The sequence below is a fragment of the Notechis scutatus genome, chromosome 4 (assembly GCF_049901735.1).
Source record: "Notechis scutatus isolate UNSWTSFEM ecotype Mainland chromosome 4, rNotScu1.2, whole genome shotgun sequence".
Taxonomy (NCBI): Eukaryota; Metazoa; Chordata; class Lepidosauria; order Squamata; family Elapidae; genus Notechis; species Notechis scutatus.
This window is the reverse complement of record NC_142012.1, coordinates 30,749,498-30,771,414: the sequence shown is the minus strand read 5'-3', so window position 1 is coordinate 30,771,414 and position 21,917 is coordinate 30,749,498. Positions and strand designations below refer to the sequence as shown.

The following is a 21,917-nucleotide window of genomic DNA, read 5'->3' as shown; positions in this document are numbered from 1 at the left end:
CATCAGAAGTGTCACAGGTTTGTTATTTGAGAGAGTGTTGATGCAGATGGTGCAGAAGAGAGTGCTATGTATGCCATTTGAAATTTCTGGAAAAGGGGCTAAAAGTCTACAAACAAATTTCCATCAGATCATATTAATATGGCTAATGAAGCTTATGATAGTTACAATCCAGAGCTTAGAAGGGATATTAGGTGCCAGTCCTAGTCTTAAGAGGTGCATTTTATTTATTTCCTTATAAATATAGTTATTGTTATGCCATTTTGATTGAATGTGTAATTTTTGGTTCTTCAACTGATAATTGAAAACATGCACATTTGGGCTTGCTAGTTGTTTGATAAATTTAATAAGAATGGTTTACGATGAAAGCAAAACATGTGTGAGAGTTAACAGAACACTTAATGAATAGTTCTACATTAATCAAGGAGAAAGGCAAAAGTGGTATGATGATCTCTTTGTTAATGCATTTCTACATGTAGGTGAAATGCTTCTAGAAACAGTAGTAGTGTATTGGTCAGGTTTATGAATGTATAGTCTATGTAGTTTAGTATATGTTTTAGACTGTGATTTGTAACAAGTGTTAGTGTATGATGTAAACTTTTTAGTGTATGTCAACTTTAAAAAATGCAGGTGGGCTGAGAAAAATTAGTTGGTGGACTGCATGTGGCTTGCGGGCAGTATATTATGAAGACCTAGCATTCTTTTTTCAAATTTTGCACACAGTATATTGTGTGCAAAATTTGAAAAAAGAATGCTAGGTTTTGAGAACTAGTGACTGCTTCAATGTAGCTTACAGAGTTTTTATTGCTGCAGATGACCCCCTAAAATCTTAGGTTAGATCATTAAAACATATAATTATATATCTGCTTCAATCTCCTCCTTTTTTCAGTTTAAAAAATAAGAGCTACAAAAGACATCTTAATAGCAAACATAGCTCTATGTAAATTATACATACAGATTGGACCTGGAAAGTCTTAAACAGCCTTATCAATCAGCCAAAGATCCTATTTCATCATGCTGAGAGTAACATTGACTCACAGATCAGATAAAAATGAGCTGTTGCTCTAGTTCTTGTTTTCCTTTAGCTGACATTGGCTGATTTCAAAAACATTTGGATGTCTTTGACCATATTGGCCTTCTGAAATGCCTTAACAAACTCCTGAACACTGGGCCAAAGCATTAGATAAATTCATTGTTTGAACAGAAAGAAGTTCTGGTAGCTTTATTATTCTGTTTTTAGGATCTGTTTTTGTGGTTTTGTTATTGGCTGTTATATTTTCAATGATAAAATAAAGGTGGAGTATAAATCCATCAGATCAATAAGCAAGCTTTCGCTGTTGCTATTTGTGAGTTAAGTGACTATAATTGTAGTAATATTGGACCTGATAAGTATATTCTTGTCAAAAATACTATATGAATTTCTCTTCTATCTCATCAGCAGGAGCTAAGCTTAAGCCTGCTCCTCTTTTTGTTTCATTGCTATTCTGTTGTCAAGGTCTACCAAAACTTTCAGTGTCAATTTTAATGCTTTCCATAGAAAAATTTTCTCATTTAGAAAATTCATTACAATTATAATTAATACATTAATGAAAATAAATAAATAAATAATTGGATTAAAATAGTAATCAATCCTCAAAGTACACAAGAGGAAACAGGCACCTTTTGCACTTCTTTCTTTCTACTTATATGCCTCTCCAGTTGTTGCTGCCTTTAAGCTATTGTTGCCCAGGATCTAAACTTCTTTTGCTGTGACAGTAAAGGATAATTCTTTGGGAATGCACTAACAGATGACTTTTAAACGAAGAACCACTTCTGTGAGATTGGCAGGTTTATAAAATCTGAAGTGTCAGGTTTCAATGATGCTGCTGGAAGCTGATCTCAGCTATTGTGAGACACTAGGCTGAAAAGCCTCATGTTTAAGCTACATAAGCACTGCCACTCGGATTTGTGACTATATAGACAAAAGACTGGTCCTTGTTTAGACAGTGATAGTAGAATACTACTAATTATTATAAAATCATTTTAAATTCTTAATGTTACTTTATTATCATTAATAAGGATCATTCCATTATTGAAATGACTTGCCATTTTTATAGTTCCTTCAGGAGGGCTAAGTGGCAAATATTAGAGACAAATAATGTCTATATGTGGTTGTTTTCTAGCAGTGTTGAAGTGTTTGATTTGTTGATTATTTACTTATTTTCTTAATCATCTTGAAAAGAAATAAAGTGACTTCTTGAAGTAAATAAACAAGCACTGTTCAATATTGCAGAACATACCAGAGAAATCCATCAAAGATGTATTTCTTTGGCTTCAAAGATGTGTTAAAGTGTTGGCTTCAAATGGATTGGCAAAAAAGATCATTTTACAATAAATAATCTTGTTCCTGAATGTCTGAAATATGTGGTAAGCATTACACCTGACTCAGATTTCGCCAATAAAATACTCTTGCAATGAATATAGCTCATAAGCAGGCACTCAGGGTTGTGTCTTGCAAGAAGGCTAGTGAATTATTAATGGAGAGCAGAAGGAACATGTCACTGAACAGACTGAACTCTTTGATGTGTTGTACTACAATTTTCAAAATTCCCAACTAACTTGCTGACTGAAGATGATGACAGTTGTAGTTCAACACAATGATATGAAACCAGGTGGAAGAAGGATGCTTCAGAATTATGAAGATATTCTTTGCTGTCCTTAAAGTTGGTTCAAATAAAGCTTACATGATTTACATCTATTATTTTTCAATAAAACAAAGGATTATCAAAATAAAACACCTACTGCTTGACTGAAGACTATATCTCTTCTTAATGTCAACGTTAAACACTGTGGCAAACAACATGCAAGCTCCTGAAGCAGAACAAAAGACATTGACTCCTTTGCCCTAGTCACCACTTCTCCAATACAGTCGTTCAGTGTAACTGTGAGAGGATATAGTTGTTCATACCAGTCACCTGTAACAGAGGAACACTGACAGTGACCATCAAAGTGGAATTGAAATATATCAGAACATATGTAATTATCATATCTCATTCACGGACATACTGATTTAAGGTTATGTGCCTGATTATGAGAACATCATTTTCCTATGTAGCTTATTATATGCTCTCATTGTACCACTATAGAAACAAGATGTTCGTTATAACCTAAAGTAGCACTAAATATTGTTGATTTCATGTAGGTATGCTGTCCATGTGGCTATCTGAAACTATTTGCATAACACTTCTGACATATTTATTTCAGAAAAAAATATTGAATGGAATGCAGATTTTCTCAGTCTAGTGCTATTGCCTTGGAAATTGTTTTAATTTTTGTTTCAACATTCATGAAAAAATCACCATATTTTGCTTTGTAACTATTTTATAATATAAGAATGTGTACCATATTTAATAATATTTTCAGTTCCAAATAATTTCCCATTTTTATCTTCAAAAGATGAAAAGAGGTGAAAGAAGAATAAAAAAGAAAATGGTCATCTTTCTTTCTCGATCCTTTACTAGATTGTAAGCACTGTTATTATAGATACTATATTTAACTTATATAGTCATGGAACACTGAACCATTTGTGCTGGCATTATCCAATGAGTTTAAAACAAGCCCATAAAAATGTTCTGTATCTTCCTATTCTATATTGTCAGGTGAACCTCCCCTGGATGAAAAGGATTAAAAAATTAAATAGAGTAGAAGCAAAAGAATTCACTCCCATTAAATATTAAAAGCCACTTTGTTATTCACTAGTGCTCCTTCAGTATTTGAAAAGTGCATCAGTTTGAAAGGACTTGCTCTGTCTCAGTGATATCATCACATATCAAATCATATCTCTTATCATTTTATCATGCATTCCACCCTTTCTCTTAACTCCAATAAATTGCAGTCCACTACTGATCTATTAAGTTCACTTCCATTTATTTTCATGATCTCATGATGTAGCCAGATCTGTTTGACTGAATACCTCCAAACTGTCATATTATTTCACGTGATTATTACCTATATACATTTTTGTGAATATTCAAAAAAAATGCTACTGTAGAAACATTTTTTTAAAAGATAAATGATACAAAAATAACCCAACAATTGCAAAAAGAACTATACAAGAGAAATATTACTAACATGATGGAACTAGACAAGTATCTACACTAGACATGACAGAACAATATTATATAGTAAATAGACATCTGGCATGCAAAACTTGGAAAAATATGTGAATACAATATTGTAAAAGTTAAAGCTCAACAAAAATCTTTTTAATTAAACCATAACAGAATATAAAACTAAAGAAGTGATTTAAAAACTGAAACTGACCAGAACTCCATGACTTAATGGTAACTCTAAAACAATACTTACTTTTTTTATTAAATTCTAGGTTGCATGAGTCCATGATTCTGGATGGCTTGATATTCACAATAGCTATAAAATTGGCAATAAAACCCAGAGTACCTAGAGGGAGCAGCAACCAAGAATCTTGTCCCCCACCAGAGACAAAAACAGACAAAATTCCTATATATTAAACTAAGAGTGATGGGAAAACCATAAGATATTTAACTATTGAGATATTTAAAGAGATATTTAACTATTGAATGCAATTCTATCATAATTGCAATGAACAGAGGATAAACATGCTTTTTTCATCTGGACATAATGCTGGAAGATATATTGCTACAGCCTTGTGACAGCATCTTAAAATAAAAGCTTGTTTAGTGCCCAAAGATGGATGCCATCCAAAAGTGCCATCAACTTCATGTCACTGATAAAATGTTCCACAAGCAGAAATTCTACATATTATAGATTGCTACCTAAGAATAAAAGAAATCCAGGTGAACAGCAGTTATTATTTCATATCTCATTGGTGACTGCAGGTTACAGCTGAATGGCAATTCCACATTGTTTTTCTCTCATAGTGGGAAATTGTAAAAATCTTACTAAATGGAAACTAGCATGACAGGGAGACTGGGACAACAATTTTGATGATATCTGACTTTATATCTTCACATTGTTTTCCACCCTATTTTTAGATGGGAGCATATTCAATTTTCAAATTCCATCTCCAGGTTGAAGCAGCTCAAGAAAAATATAGTACTCATCTATTGAAAATGAAGTTTTTAAAAATGGAAACAGGCTGATAACATGCAAGCTTAACCTATTCATAAGATGCACTTCCCCCCCAAAAGTGGGTGGAAATGTCTGTGTTTTATAGAGCAAATGTTGATGAAGCCCTGCCCACCCTTCGGCTCCCACCCTTCGGTCTCTGCCTCCCAGCAATTTGCCTCCTTGTAGCAAAAGCAAACAGCCTGGTCAGTTTCAGCACAGCCGGATTTAGCACTAGCAGCTGATTGGTGGTTGGATTGGCCTCCGGGAATACAGATGATTAGCTGTTCCAAGCTGTGGGAACGCTGCCACCTATCGCCGTTGTCACCGCCTGTCACCTCTGTGCGTCCCGTTTTTTTGCCTCCACGTGCCCCATTTTCAGCCTCTGCGCGTCCCATTTTTGGCCATTCCAGGCGGCAGCAATTCCCACCGCCCAGAACAGGCCAAAAACAGGATGCACAGAGGCCAAAAATGGGATGTGCAGAGGCTGAAAATGGGGCGCACAAAGGTGGCAATAGGCAGTGGTGATGGGTCGTAGCAATCCCTGCAGCCTGGAACAGCTGATTGTAGGTATTCTGGGAGGCTGATCCAACCACCAATCAGCTGCTTGTGCTAAATCAGGCTGTGCTGAAGCTGACCAAGCTGTTTGCTACAAGGAGACAAATTGCTGGGAGGCAGAGGCAGATTTTTTTTCTTGTTTTCCTCCCCAAAAGCTAGGTGCGTTTTATAGTCTGGAGCATGTTATAGTCTGAAAAATATGGTAAATATTTTGAAATTGCAATTTCAAAAATTTGCCAATTTATTGGAATGTTCCAGCATCATCATGTTGTATTTTTCAATATATTTTTACACTTTATACACATGAAGAAAAACAACAACCAATCAAAGAACAGGAAACAAGAAACTGTACAGAATTTAATGGACTATATTTTAATTTATTATATTTTATTAACAATCTTCAATTTAGATATATGTTAATAATATCAAAATATAACCAGCATGAAATTAATCAGTCAAAGGATAAAAATTATGGAAGAAAAAGTTACTGTTCCTTGTGTAACCATTAAGTAAATGAAATAAATATCAAGAAAAAAGGCTGGAATAAATTCTGGTACAGTATAAGTCATTATATTCTGAATTTATAATGTAACACTTGTGAAAAAAGGTTAAAATCTTAAATGTATAAAACCCCCAAACTATAGATCTTATAGCATAATATAAAGTCAATGAATGATAGAAATGAAGTTTTTAAAATGTTTATCAGTTGTATAAATTAATAGTAATTTATTATATATTTTTATCCTCGATACTTAATTCATCTGGGACAGTAAATATGCCACACTTTAAAGAATTTGTCAAAATGCCTTACATATTAATTTTACTTTCCTAAACCCTAGTGTGTGTAGTACCGGCTTCTAAAATTCAATAAGCTGTCAATGCATGCTGGCTTGTACAAGTTGGCATTTCCAAATATTTAAGGTCATAAACATTACCTATTTTCATGCAAAGCTTCCACAGAATACTAAAGATAGGTGATACTCATTTTGCTTTAATAAAAATATCTACAGAAAAGTAAGCTTTTCTGTGAGTTTCACCTCTGCTTTCTGCAGTCCCTTAATAACCTGCAAGATCAATTAATAATGGATTAGAATTGTGAAAAGACTCTGCCCACTCATTCATGCCTTAGTCACCTCCCATGCTTTGTATCGAACTTCCCCCGAAAACAATTTGGAAGCTGCAACTGATTAATGATGCAATGGCATAGTTAATTTTGGTGCCCCATGATTCACCGAGTAACACCCTTATTACAATCTTTCAGACAGAAAGACTACCATCCTACTAGGTCAGGTTCCCTCTGTAGGTTCCCTCTTGTAACAGAATGTGTGGATAAACTTGGGGCACAAGGGGAGAGATGTTGCTTAGAAAAGAATCAGACAAGAGAAGCAGGAATTCCCTATGGATTATTGGTCAGAGGAAGAAACTTAGGAAGTGATGATAGAAGTCTGTACCATCAGATTTGCAAGGTTCTGTTAATGTACCATTTCAGTAATGTAAAGTTAGCTCATTTAGTTATGTTTCCTGTCTGGTTTACCTGGGAGGGCTGATACCTCCCTTTAATGTTGCCACCCAATGAGACCTCAGACACATGCCTTCTCAACAGCCAACCCAGTCTCCCACCTGAGTTCCAAAGGATCCCAAATGTTTTAATCATCAGGAGAGCTGTGAACATTTGACTTTTCCCAAACAATAGGCTTGGATGGGGATTAACTAGTGCAAGCAGAAAAAATGTATAATTACTTTATAAAAACATTCTTTAAAAGGAATATTTTGCACCTGCTTTACTCTGCAATGAAATCATAATGCTGATGACACCATAGATGGTTACCATGGAAACTACTGAAATCTAGCCTTAAAGGATATTTACCAAATTTGAAGAAAAGTAAGGGGAATATATCTTTCTAGTCTAAAGCTGGCAATTTAGGGAAATTTAAATGTAATTGGTAATGTAGAGAAATTTTAAAGCAAAAGAGCTATAAACCAAAGACAGAACCAAATAAAATTGTTCCACAAACAAGCATACATACTATCAAAGGATTCTTTTCTGAGGTAAGAAACATCCAAGGTGGATAAAATGATCAGAAATAGTAAGACAAAGAAATGAAAATATCAAGAAAGTAAAATAATACAGTAAATATAGTTGAAAATAATTTACTCCCATTCATTCTACCTCTCTGTTTTCTATCCTTGCAAAAACCTCTTGCCTGTTCATGCGGCTTCATGCATTGCCTTTTCCATTTAAATGCTCTCTTTTATCCTTTTGGGAAATCCCATATGTTTATCAGCCATCTTCTTCTCAATTGTTTATACTGTATATTTGATTGATGATGAGATAGGCATTCATTCTTTCTACATGATCAAATCACTTCTATGTTTTTCTTTCATAATAGTCATTCATGTAACAATCTTGATTTTTGATAATTAATTTAGCTATATGTATTATTTACTGATCAAAGTCATACAATCTAATACACATGTATTAAACAACCAAGGGAATGTAATACATCTTTGTACTTCCTATTCACTATTGAATCATTTGCAAAGCTGATGCTTTTCATTAATATTTTAAGTATGTTTAAGAACCAGATTTCATGATAAGCAAAGTAAAATAGAGTGTAGTCATTTTGTATTATTTTATTCTTTTTTATATATTGCTAAATATTCACAGAATAATATAAAATTAATGCGAAAGTTCTTTTTCTTGAGACAAGGTATGTTAATTTATGCAAAAGTTCTTTTTCTTGAGACAAGGTATGAAACAATATGTTGTTTCCCCCTAGCTGCTTCAATAGATATGAATAAAATCTTTTAGTCCCAATTGTGGGAGAAAGTTTGTATGAAAAATGCAGAGAAGTCCATATCTGAATAATAATTACATGTAACTGTTTCACACTGTTAGAAACAAAAATTTGTTCGGAAACTTTTATTGCCATTGCAGATCCATTAATGGTCTTTCATCAGGAGGATTTTGCTACGTATGTATAATAGTTGCAATCCCTGCTTATTATCACAGCATACATCAAGGCAACCACAGAAATCTTAGTAGAGGCACTTTGAAATAATTCATTATCACTTTTTGAAAAATATAACATTTGTTTGAAAAAAATAAACTTTGCACATCCCAAACCAGAATATTCATCAGTCAAGCTCGTAATCAAATGGGAAATGTCATTGTAATCCATAGTAGCAAAAAAACTCTGCCAGTTTAGAACTATTCAACTGATTGCTTTGAATTTATTAGTTGTTAAAGTCCAAGGGGCCCTGGATCTAAAGATGAGGTCTCATAAATAAGAACTGTTGAACTGAGCCCATTTAACAAAAGTCTAACAGTGTTTACAAGTGTGCATTCCACAACTTCATCAAGGCAAAATAAAAATATCAAAAAAAGGAAAGGCCCTAAGATGAAAGCTAGATGCCTTGCTTAGTATCTGCCTTTCACAATTCATCACTATTAACTTCAGGAAATTCATCCAGTTGCATGCATGAAATCTGTGCTGTTTATTTCTAAAACATCAACATTAGAATTTAACAAAGATTAAAAAATAAAACAGAGAACTGGTTACATTTTGTAGAAACTCATGATATGGTTGGTAATCCAACTTCTATTTTGGCATTCAGTAACAGCATTTCTAGAAATTTTGCATTTTTTTTGGCATTGAAAGTTCATGCATAAATCCAGTTAAATGAATTACAATATGAAAGATTCACCAAGTTGAAAAAGTGAGCTACTTTTGAGCTATCAAAAATAAAGATTGCCAATTCCCTAAAATTCCGTTTGAAAAATATTTAATATAATCATGAGCTATATATACATTATAAACTTCATTTCTAATTAACCCTTTTGGCATGCATTTTAACTCCAGATACTTGGTCTTTCAGAATGACTTTCTGAACCATGAAAAATGTGTCCATCAAAAATTGAAGGCCTCTGTCCTTTTCCACTTCTTAGTTATAAACACTCATAGAATGATAGCCTTAACATACTATTCAGTTAATTACAACTCATCATACATTTTTTATCTATTTCATCAAAACAATTTTTATCTAAAAATTCAAGTCAGTTTTATCTATATATCTATTTATGAAAAGGACAGCGAAACCCACGATATGACAAAGCAGACAATAAAGGCAGAGGGTGAAATGGTGGAAAGCTGATTTCTTTAGCAAATATGATGTTTTAATGGGTCTCAGGGCTGTCTTTTTCAAGAATTTTATGGAGGAAAACAGGAGACTTTTGTTTCCCTGCCTCCCATAAGCCAGAAGTCTTGGACATAATAGTCTGGGACAAACTAAACAACTATTCAGATGCTTTAATGTGTTCCAGACTTTTTTCTTTATAGAATGCATTCAATTCATCTTTTACCCAGGTAACTTTGAGAAGAGTCTAATATAAATATATAAATCTTAAATGATGACACAAAAGAAGTAACTTCTTATAACATGACTGTTCCAAATAAACAATCATAATTTACTGGCACCCACAGATTATGGATACCCAGTTTTTTAAAAAGCTGCTCAATAAAATCGTGTATTATGTGGTCATATATTAGGTAGCAGCAATTAACCACTCATGTAATTTTATGTATAAAGCTAACTGGGCCAAAGCACCTGAGCTTATATCAACAGTATTATATAGCATAGCATGCCACTAACTTTGCACCTCTGACATTCTATCTGTATTCCCCGAGACCTATTGTCTGTTTCACAAACCAATCTTTCCCTTTTGATTTTACCATCTGTCAATATGTTTCTAGAGCTGTTAATTTTCTCGTGACTCTTACATTTTCTTCACTTTTTAAACTGCAAACATGGCTATGAGCAATTATCTTATTGCTCTTCAGGCACCTTTTCTTTCATTTAAAAGCCATCCATTGATGTATTCTTTCATATTCTTCAGTTTATCATTTCCAGTTCATTAGCTTCAATATTACACTATTATATTATTTCATTTCAATCTTTCACTCCTGTTCTTATATCTCTTGCCATACTTTTTCTCACATTTTAAACCAGCTATCCTCTTTATTATTACTAAAAAAAAAATCATTTTAAGAGCTGGATTCCATTTTCTTCATTAGTACATAGTTAATACAGAAAAATATTAAACTGTTCTAAAAATATTAAACTTCTAAAACCTTACATTGACTACATTCCATGGAATTAAGGGGGGACATATTTCAAAATGTTATGAACTATGATATTAGAAATAGTAGCTGTGATAATTCAAGAGGCCTGTCTCTCAAGTCTTCATGCCCTTTTTGCATTTCTAAAATTTAATTATCCTTTCCATTGGTCAATATTTCTGAGAAGTTTCAGAACAATTATCCTAATGTTTATTAATAATATTAAAACTTTTATTTTGAAAACATCATGCAGTTTACTGGGAGGTGATAGCTGTCAAATTAATAACTTCAGGCAATATCAGATTACATTGCCAATACATAATCTGATAAATAGCCTTCTAACATAAAAGACGAAGAACTGGCGTATATGATTTTACTGTTCTATTTTATTTTTCCTTTGCAAAAATAAAAATGCATTCCTTACCACTTATATGAGATGCTGATGAAGGTTCTTTTTCATTTTCCTTACTGATGCTGGGAGTGTTCTTTTCAATCAATCTGTCCACCATTGAAATAATGCAGTTTAAACTCTTCCCTACATTGGCCCACACCCTATCCTGAAAAAAATATCAGTATCATTACTTAGTATTAACAACTGCATGAAAAAGTATAATTGCTTAGTTTGTAGTGGTATATTATAGAACAGCAGTGAGATGAAACAAAGTAATATAATCAAAGAACAGGGTCTTGCATTTAATCTTAAAAAGATCTTTGCTGTTATTTTTAAAGCATAATTCTAGAATAAAAATGTTACATAATTTAAGATGATGCTATAGGATAAGAACAGGTAGAGCTGGGGATGGAGTTAAAACACATCACAATTTAGAGTCCTTGTACTGCAGAGATCCAAGTCTAGCCTCCCTTGAATTCCATTGAACCCTATCTAGCACCAAATTAGTACTGAACTTTAGTTGATCAGATTTCTCTACATAGATTTGAATAAATCTTCCATGCTTCAACATTAGAAATGATCCTGATTCTTTGTGTCTTACAGGTGCTATACTACTACATCAATATACATTAGTATTGTATTAAAATCATTTTGGCATATATCTTCATGAGTTCAGCTTTTACAAATTTAAGTTAAATATATTTATGTAAATTATTCCCTATATCTTTATGCAGTTTCAATCATTAAAAAATTACACTGGAATCATACAAATGAACTATACTTTGATAATTTTAACTTTTCTCAAAATAAAAAATGAAGTTTGTGCATAACAAACTTATAGAATTGACCACAAAGACTTACTCAATACTTAACACTTCTATATGTTTTGTTTATGTGATTATACACACATAATTGCTCATGCACACGCACACGCACACACACACACATTGTTCTCTAGAAGCGTACAGCTAAAAGTATAAAGGCAATTAGAATTTTACAAGCCCATGAAACATATTTATCCCATTTTCAGGTAAGCAAAGAATACAGTTTTATGTCTGGAAAAGGGATGTGACAGATTTGAATTGCAGAAGAGTTGCTTCATTGGAGCCAGTTTGGTGCAATGGCCAAGGTGCTGACCTAGAAATCAAGAGACTTTGGGTTCTAGACATGAAAGCCAGCTGAGTGATTTTGGACCAGTCACTCTTAGCCCAACCCAGCTGACAGGGTTGTTGCTGTGGGGAAACTAGGAAGCATTAATATTATGTTTGCTGCCTTGAGCTGATCAAATAGATATAAATATAGATTTATATATACTGGATAAAAATATCATCATCATTATACATAGCAGTGTCCTTTACCTGACAGAACAGTTGTTGCTGTAAGTAGCAATGCAATTAGATTGTTCGTTAATATTGTTTCTTATACAGTAAAATCAACAGATTTTGAGGCAAAGATGTAAAAAGACACATGTAATATTTCTTGGTATAAATGCCTCAAAAGAGATTCATGGTTAACTATCTCTGTTAACTGTTCTTTAACCTAAAATAATCTCATTTGAGAACATTCTGTTATGATCATATATAGAAAACTTAATTTTACAATATTCTCACAGCACCATCCATTTGTTGCTGAGATAAAGTGAGACATGTTAGAGACATTTGACTGGTTCTATAAATGACTGAATTTCTGTTCTATTTATACATCAAGGTATCTTTATTATCAACTCTATTCACAAAGCATTAACAGAAAGAAGATAGCAATTATTTAAAGTGAAACTGGAATATTTCTAAAAGGATACACTGGATGGGGTGTTTAGTCAGGCATAAACAGAAAGTTAATGAATGATGAAAATGTTTTAAAAAATGAACAGAAAGAGAAGCATGTTTGGTGCTAATGACAAATAGTTTATTGTCTTTGAATGATTACACAATGATGTATTTATCCATTTGAAATTAATTCTAGTGTTTCTTCTGTCTGGCTGATTTAGTACCAACAAATCATCTGTTTTCTAGATTATATTTTAAGAATATGCTTAGCCAACTCAGATCACACTAAAATTTTTATTAGGGATTCAGAAAGGTCTTTGAAGAAACATTATTTAAACTGTTTTGACTGTACAGAGGATAAAAACCAAAATCAATAAATCATTTATGTTTCCAGGCTATATGATCAAAAATTCAGGTCTATTATTTTTGTTTAAGTGGGTGTTTTTAAAAAACCAGTACATTTGTGGCTGAAATAATGATGATGACAATGATGATCACAGTTATCAAGTAACTTTCAGCAATAAGTCACATATACATTTATTCAAAGTTAAAATTCATTAGGAATAGATTTATGAATAATGATGGTAAAACTAAACATAAATTTAAGATTAATTTGTATTACATTTCATTTCTGAAATGCAGCAACTGAAATATACCTTTAAGTTTCTACATTAAGTTTCTCTTTAATTTAAAAAATGACAAAGTTTAAATGCTTCAAATTGTAAATGTTAATGAAATGAATGGGTCCCTCAAGTATAATAAGAACATACAATGCTTCTACAGCATTTAAGTATTAAAAGTGGCATTTTTATCATCCTAAGGCTATAATGGTGTTATGAAAATTGGCCTACCAGATCTATCTACAGTGCTGTTTCAAAACAGAGGGCAGCAATATTCAGAGAACTGCTAGATGATAAGAAGAATCAGAGTTTTAAATCCTGTCATCTAAAGGCCATGTGTATTTTGCAGCCCAAACATGGCAACCCTAATTAACTGTACCTTTGTACCCATAAAGAAGAATTTTTGTAGCTCAGGAATGAAATGAAAGGTCCCTGATACTCCCTGAGCTTGGCTGTTTTCTTGCAGATGTTTCTTTACCCAAATTGGTAACTTCATCAATGCTAGTCTGACTAGCACCGATGTTACCTAGTTGGGGAATAAAACAACTGCAAGGAAACAGCCTAGCTCAGATAATAGTAAGGCCTTCCCAGTGTCCCTTTGCATTAGTGTTCAGAGCACAGTATACAATTCTCTTATCAGTCCCATTGAATACTGTACTCATTTGCTTCTCAGTTCAATTTAAAGTGCTGGTATCTTGTTGACCTTTAAAAGTTTGCTATGGAAAAGTTTATTTGAAATACTGCCTATATTCAATTGAATTCTTTTCAGTACACTGATATAGAAGGAACAAACTTTTTTATTCATATTTCTGGCATTCCCTTTCTCAAGAAATGTATTTTGATTCTTCCTTACTTTAATTTCAACCTGTTTTTAAGTCAAAATTATGGTCTAAATTAATATTAATATTGATTTAACTTCTTAAAATGTTATATTGTTGGCTTTGGGCTGATTCTTGCTTTACACAGTCTTGTAAATATTTAGTTTTGAAATTTAAAATTTTGCATTTTTAACAGATAGTGATGTTAACATTTAACAGATAGTGATGTTAACAGATAGTGATGTTAACATTCATTATTTTGCTGATGTTTATATAAAATTGTTCTTAGGAGTGTAAGAAACAATAAAGTAAAATATGTGTTATCAAGACACAAACCGCAACTACTGTACTGTATTTGAAGGATAGAAAATCGTAACTGCACTATATGAACATTAAAACATGTCTCTTTCTCCAACAGCAATCCATACAAAATCATGTATTTTCTCCCAATGCAATTTGTACCTTCAAATGCAGACCTTGTCATATACAGCAGCTCTTTTTTAGGATTGTTTTAATACATTCCATATGCATTAAACACTTAGATACACTTTGCAGAATAAAAGACTACTGTATTAGTACTCCCTATTGGGTTACAGAGAAGCTAAGTTTTGCTTTTGGGTATATGGCAGGCAGAGTGGAGGAGGACAGTTTTATATTATGTCCAGTATTATATGACAAGATCTGAATTATTCTCAGTGAAGAGTTTCTGATAAACATTCATTTCTTCACATTCCAGGAAGGAGTTGCTTCTCCATATACTAGATTATTCATTCCCATCGGTAAATATGCTGCTTTTTATCTGAAATGCATTAAATGTATTAACATGACACATAGAAAATGTATTTAGGAACGTTACTTAATTATTGTGCCTTATATCTTCAAAGTACAGCTTCTGCAAATCAACTGCATAGTTTTCCAAAATACAAACAAATATGGAATAAATTGGTTTTTAAAATACTCTTTTCTCCTCTCAACTGTGGTCAAAATGAGCTTTGGGTTTTGCTGACTACTATTCAAATAGTCTTTTACAACCAGCCATATTACCTAGTCAGAAATAAACAACTGTGGTTTCCAAGCAGCTTGCTGCCCACCAAATTCTTGCATTATATATAACATGATTTCTTTTGTAACCCTCCTTACAGGAAGGTTTTAGAACAGCTGGCGAGAAAAAAATGGGACTGACCATTCTGCTACTGTGACAATCAGTTTTAAAAGGTTAACATTGTTTGGTATAGCCCATGGATGCTATTATCAATTATATTTTACTCAGCAGCTTAATAGAGAATAAATCTTATCCACCTGTCTCTATTTTAATTGCTTTTGTAGTAGAAAGAGTAACATTTAATATGAACACTTAGAATTCCTCTGTCAGGCAAAGTTCCTTATGTCAATTTTTCTGAAAATACTATCTGAGTTATTAATTTACTGAATACTGGATTAGCTTTCCCTGGGGAGAAAAAAAGAGAACAATATGCTCTAAAGTAGAAATGCATATTTCATTTTTTCTGCTTTCTGTTGTTATAATGTGTTTACATATTTACTATTCTTATCGTAATACTGAATGTCATACAGAAACATTGATGTAAATGAGTATCTTTTGCATCTTAAACAAGAAAATTAAACAAATGTAGAAAAATGATATTGTGCTGATAAAGTAGTAATGGGTATCCTTCTGGCTACTCTTGCCATAAACTGCCACAGTAGATGGATTTCTAATCTGATTCAGGAAGGCAGACAGGTTTTGGCTCAGCAGAATGCAAACCAAGATTAAGTTTATTCTGTCTACGGAAGGAAAATGAAGACAGAGAAACTACACTAGATTTCAAACCACCAAGTCCCCTTCCTGCTTATGAACAAAAATATTAAAGCATTTTTTTTTCTTTTATGGCATTTTTGCATTTACGGAATTGTTCCCCTAAAACACACAATATTGCTTCTATGGTTTAATTGCAGAACATTTTAATTCATCTGGTATCAGTTAGCTGTGGTGGTTAAAGTGCTGGACATGGATTGGGAAGACCTAAGTCCAAGTACCCATTCAAGCACTGAACCTCCAGGAACAGTGGGCCAACCCACCCAACTCCAACCCCAAAGGACTCTTGCTAGGGGAATAATATTAGAGGATACTGACAAGAAAGTTTGTTTTAAGATTACAGAGGGAAAATGTAAAACCATGTATTGTAGGTAATCCTTACTTACTGCTTGGTACAGTGACTATTTGAATTAAAAATACTGTATAATAATCTTGTGGCCAATGTTTGCATTTATGGGTGTCTAAGATCCCACAGTCACATTATTGCCATTTACACAGTCTGCAACAAGCAGAGTTAATAGAGAAGGCAGTAATAATAATCCTAAATTGTGGTCATGTGATTTTTCACAAGGCTTAGGAATTAAATCGCTAGTTCCAATTATGGTTGCTAATTGAAAATTACATATAATATCTTATCTTCTTATATGCCTGCGCTCCTAAGATGCTCATGCCAACTGACAACATATATTAAAATGAACATAACACAATAATTGAGATAATGGAAAATAAAATAACAGATTACAAAACTAAATTAAAATCACAAAAGTTTTCTTCCAGTAAGGCTTTTAACATTAAATGTTTGATGGAATTGCTCCATTTTCTGAATATCAGGAATTGTGCTGTCATATAGATATCTGAGAAAGGAAGTTCTAGGGCAGGGGTGTCCAACCTTGGCAACTTTAAGACTTGTGGACTTCAACTCCCAGAATTCCTCAGCCAGCTTTTGCTGGCTGAGGAATTCTGGGAGTTGAAGTCCACAAGTCTTAAAGTTGCCAAGGTTGGACACCCCTGCCCTAGGGATTCTTCCAAATCTCATACTGGAGATAACCTTCATCATTTTTATTCAGGAAGTGCTGATCAAGTGGCTAGGTTCTACCTGAAGTAGATGGTCCTGAGTAGGGGCATCTGAAGTGGTCATCACTGGCTTTAAATGGCAAGAAAAATTGGATAAATAAAATCCCACTCTTTTTACATGTGTACTAGGCACATAACACACCTTATAAAACACAGTGCTTTGAAGCCAGTAATTGTCAATACATAGATCCCTAGTCCTGAGGCAATGGAAACCATACCACATAAAGCTTTGGAGGTCAAAATCCATATTCTGAATTGTAACCAGAAGCCAATTGGTAATCAATGAAGAGCTTACAATATTAGTTTATGCTCATAAAGCAGCTCTCACTAACTAGATTTGGCTACTACATTATGAATTAATTTCAGTCTCCGAATAGTCTCCAAGAGACATATAGAATAATATAGGCCTGTTTACTGATTTATTTATGGCAAATAATGGATGAACACTTTGTCTTCCAACAATAATCCTGGTACTTACAGAACAAATGCTTTTGGCAATCTGGCCACCTAGAATGGGACACTGAGTTAAAAATAGTGACCAGAACCAATCTACAAGGTACCTTTCCCTTAGAACACTCTGCCCTATACCTCCCATCACATCTTCTAGAAGTATCTCGAAAAATCTTCCTGTTATCCTCTATTTCCCAGATTTCTCACAGGTCCTCTCCACAGCAGAAAATGCTGCACTAGAATCCTGCCCTTACTCCCAAACTACGTCTTCTTGTCTATCCCATGCTCCTATGGGATAAGTAAGCCAATCTTCTCAAACCAGTCTACTCTACATTCACTTCCCGCAATTCCCTCCCATTATTTTTTATCCATTAAATGCTTCTTCCACTAAATGCTTCTATTTAACACCCCTTACTCCACATCCTGATTTTATCAGGCCCTGGAATGAGATGGTTATTCATCCAATCTCTCCGTGCAGAGTAGTGGCTCTCATTCAGATCATCTTTAAAGAACTATTGTGAAGAGATGCTTGCAAGGCTGACAAACCAAAATGATGATATGTAATCCTGAAATCTGATACTAGATGTTAGTGTATTTGTGGACTCAGTGGGACTTAAATTTAAATGGGTGTAATGAGGCAGAGTGAATGTGTCCAGTAGCTGATGGAAAAAGAAAGAGGGAGAGAGGATTGGGAATAGTTATGCTTAAGAGTTTCTAATCAGGCCATATTTTATAAAATGAATTAGCATGACTTAAATGGATCAAACAAATGTGTATTCTAGGACATACCGTACTTACTCTTCCAACTGAACACTAAACAGAATTTTGTAATACAAAATGAAGAAATAGGCAGAATTTTCTAGTATGCTACTTTGTTCAGGGTATCTTACAAATTAAATTTTGGCATCTGTCTAAAATGAAAATACTATGCTTGAAACATAGTGAAAATAGAGCAAAAGAAAAAGTGTGTTTTTAGTTTCAACTACAAGGTAACACTTTCAGGTTGAGAAGTGTCTGGATATTTATAAAGATTTGATTTCTATAACTTTTAATAAAAATTAATGTTTAAAACTGAATTTCAGTGAAATTATTTTTATCATATAAATACACTTTCTCGATAGCCAAAATATTTTATAAATAAATTATTTTCTAGGACAGCTTTTCCCAATCAGCGCTTGTTCTGCATTTGGAACCACTGTTCTATGTTGTTATCATGTTATTTCAGAAAGTCATTAGGTTAGGCCATAGTACTTTAAGTCATATGTTTCAAAAAATGTAAGTGTAAAATAGATTCTCCAACTTCATACTTATAAAACCTTATACTTATAAAGGACATATGCAAGAAGAATAAAAATGAGTAAAGATGAACCATGAAAGTAGTAATGAAATAAAGTATTTTATTTAATGTACAGAATTACTATTAATCACTGAAATACTGCATGTTACATTGGAAAAAGAAATTGTCACGGTTCTGAACCATAGGTATTTAGTCTTGCTGAAATCCTTCTTTTCCCAGTATATATATTTATAAATTAGTGTCAGAAAAAAATGCAAACTTCAGTATTCAAGTTAAAATACTTACTGAATATTAATATGTAGTTTAATTAAGGCATAATAAAGGTTAAGTATCTACTTTAATATCACATGAAGTATATTATATCTGAAGCATACATTTTTCATGCAAAATATGTCAATCTTTAGTGCCAAAAGAATCTAGTATTATTGATATAACTAAACTGGTTAACTCTTTAAATACAAATAATTTGCAACTGAATAAAAGGTAGAGGGGAAAAAATGAGATTTTGAGGTTACTTACCCACTCTTCCTCATCATATTCTGAGTGGTGAGGTATGGAATCTTGTCTCTTGATTTGTGATGGATGGTCCTGATTTTGTTGTTCGCTATTCTCTTCAGTGTTATTCCTTGGCAAAGTTGGTTTTTTTAAGACACAACCAGGGCGGGCTGTGTATAAAGCTAAAAGGGCACTTCTGATAAGCTGATCCTTAAAGGCATGCACAAATAACTCTGTCTAAAATTAAGATGAGTGTGCAATCAACAAAAGGTAAGTAATGCAGTCTCAGAACTAAGATAATAAAATATACTCTTCTGGCTTTCATGATATGCTAAGCACTATAAGGCTTGTTGAATCTGGATATGTGCTGTGTGAACCCTGTCATTATGGCTTATAAATCATGGCTCTAAATTTAAGTGAGCTATGTGAACCAAGCCACTGTACACTGTTCCGTAGCTAAGAAAATTCACTTAGTTTAAACATAGTTTGGCAGGATAAAATCAGAAATAGAACCTAGTCAGTCTGCAATTCATTTTATTTATGTGAATTTCTGTAATGTATGAAAATTGGAGCTCAGAATTCAGAAATATTCATTGGAAATCTGAAGACATTCCTAACTTGTAAAACAAAGTTTTCCTTTACAATAACACATATCTGAACTTTTAAAAAAATCATGTACTATGATTTTAACTAACTAATGGGGAATGGGCATGAGATTATCAATGACTGTTAGTCCAGATAATTTTCATTATCTCAAATGCAAATTTATAATTTCATACCATTAAAATATGATGCATGTCATTATAAGTTACTGGCAAAGGAGTATATTAGAGGCTCTGCATTTTGTCTTTTCCTTATTCCAAAGACCAATAGACCAAAAGATGTCTGAATTCAAAATGTCAAATTCTGTTTAATGGATAAAGCAGAAAAGGCCAAGATTTGTTTAAAACAAAATATATGGATATAAAACAAAATATATGGATATGCAAAGTGCTTAACAATAAACGGTACTTCAAAGTTATAAAGTTAGGTTGAAAGTTGTTTCTCCATCACAGTTTAATTCTCCTTCTTTTATAGTTATGCCACAGTACTTCAGGCACAAATAAATTATAAAGAGGGAAGGATACACTAATAATGATATATATGAAAATGAGAGTTATCACTCTTCAAAAATAGTAATGATTATCCATCAGTTGCTAGTTAAAATGTAATATATGCAGACTTTTCTGTTTTATATTAAAAGCATCAAGTTTAATATCCATAAAATTGCTTGATAATAATCCAAACAGAGGAGAAGACGATAATTATCTGAAGCTTGTAACTAGTTAAATGTTCCTCATACAGAGGAAGACAGATTCCACAGACCAAAGCAATATCTAGGCATCTGATAATCTAGTTTACAGGAGGGATTATTTTTGAAACTTACAGTTTCTGAAAGCATCTTTAAGGAATTCTTCAAGCTTTCTGGCAACTGTTGTCTGGCCGAATTAAGTAACATGTCTGCATGACTTGATATGAGAGGCTGTAATTGATTGATGTTACTGAGAACTTCTCTTGCCTTGGCAGTGTTTTCAGGTGAATAATAAATACATTGGTACCCAGTACTGCAAGGTAAGACATGACACCAAATAATTTATTATAAAATCATAACTATTTTCAGCTTTAAAGTATAGCTGGATAATATTTTTATGTACATGAAGGATTTCATCAGTTTTATAATGAACGTGGAAAGTATTATAAAATTTATTGTCACACATTTATAGGCATTATTTTAAAACTCAATTTACTGTAGATTAGAATATAGGCCTTGTAAAAGATGATAACCTTTTGTCGATGAATGTTACTGGCGGTGTTGCTGAAATTAATTATCCTCTGAAGTTTTCTGAACCAGCTGTTGTATATTGTATTATGAAATACATCAAAACAAAGCAGACACATGCCTTATCTTGACAATTGTGAAGGAAACTGAGATATAGAACAAGCTCCAACAAAAACATTTAGTAATTTGTAATAGCCGTAAGGAAGATTCTTGTTCCTGGCTTTTCTTCCTCTATTGATGAGCTACCTCATTCTGTGTGGTCAATTCCATTTATTATTTCTTTTTTATATGACAAATTAAAAAGGACAAGTGGATTTAACTGAAATACTCAGAAACAATTGGAAGAGATATTGAATAGGTGGTAGTAGCTAAAGCAGAAGATAACTGGAAAGCTTTTTTTAATGAATTTATATCATTATTTCTCTATCTCTAATCTACCAATTTATCTGCCTATCTACCTACTACAATAGAATAAAAAACAACTAATGTGTGGCATCAACTTTATAATCAACTCAGCAATGGTGGGCAATCATTTTGTACTAGTGGAAACATTCAGAATGTTCATAGTATATTATATGATTTTACTATTCACAAAATGCTTGTTATGGTAATTT

General features: G+C 32.9%; 1 protein-coding gene across 15 annotated transcripts in view; it reads right to left on the bottom strand.

The window, feature by feature from the left end:
- Window positions 1–21,917, bottom strand: part of INPP4B (inositol polyphosphate-4-phosphatase type II B) — a 197,363-nt gene that overhangs the window by 75,048 nt on the left and 100,398 nt on the right. For all 15 annotated transcript variants that reach the window (XR_015749219.1, XM_087963099.1, XM_087963094.1 and 12 more), the window contains 4 exons: window positions 20,911–21,088; window positions 19,509–19,721; window positions 11,185–11,317; window positions 2,779–2,951 (listed from right to left, as the gene is read on the bottom strand). Coding sequence is in view for 14 of the 15 variants with exons in the window: in XM_087963099.1 (XP_087819225.1) it covers window positions 2,779–2,951; window positions 11,185–11,317; window positions 19,509–19,721; window positions 20,911–21,088 (697 nt within the window). In the remaining variant the exon portion in view is untranslated. The remainder of the gene's footprint in view (window positions 1–2,778; window positions 2,952–11,184; window positions 11,318–19,508; window positions 19,722–20,910; window positions 21,089–21,917) is intronic.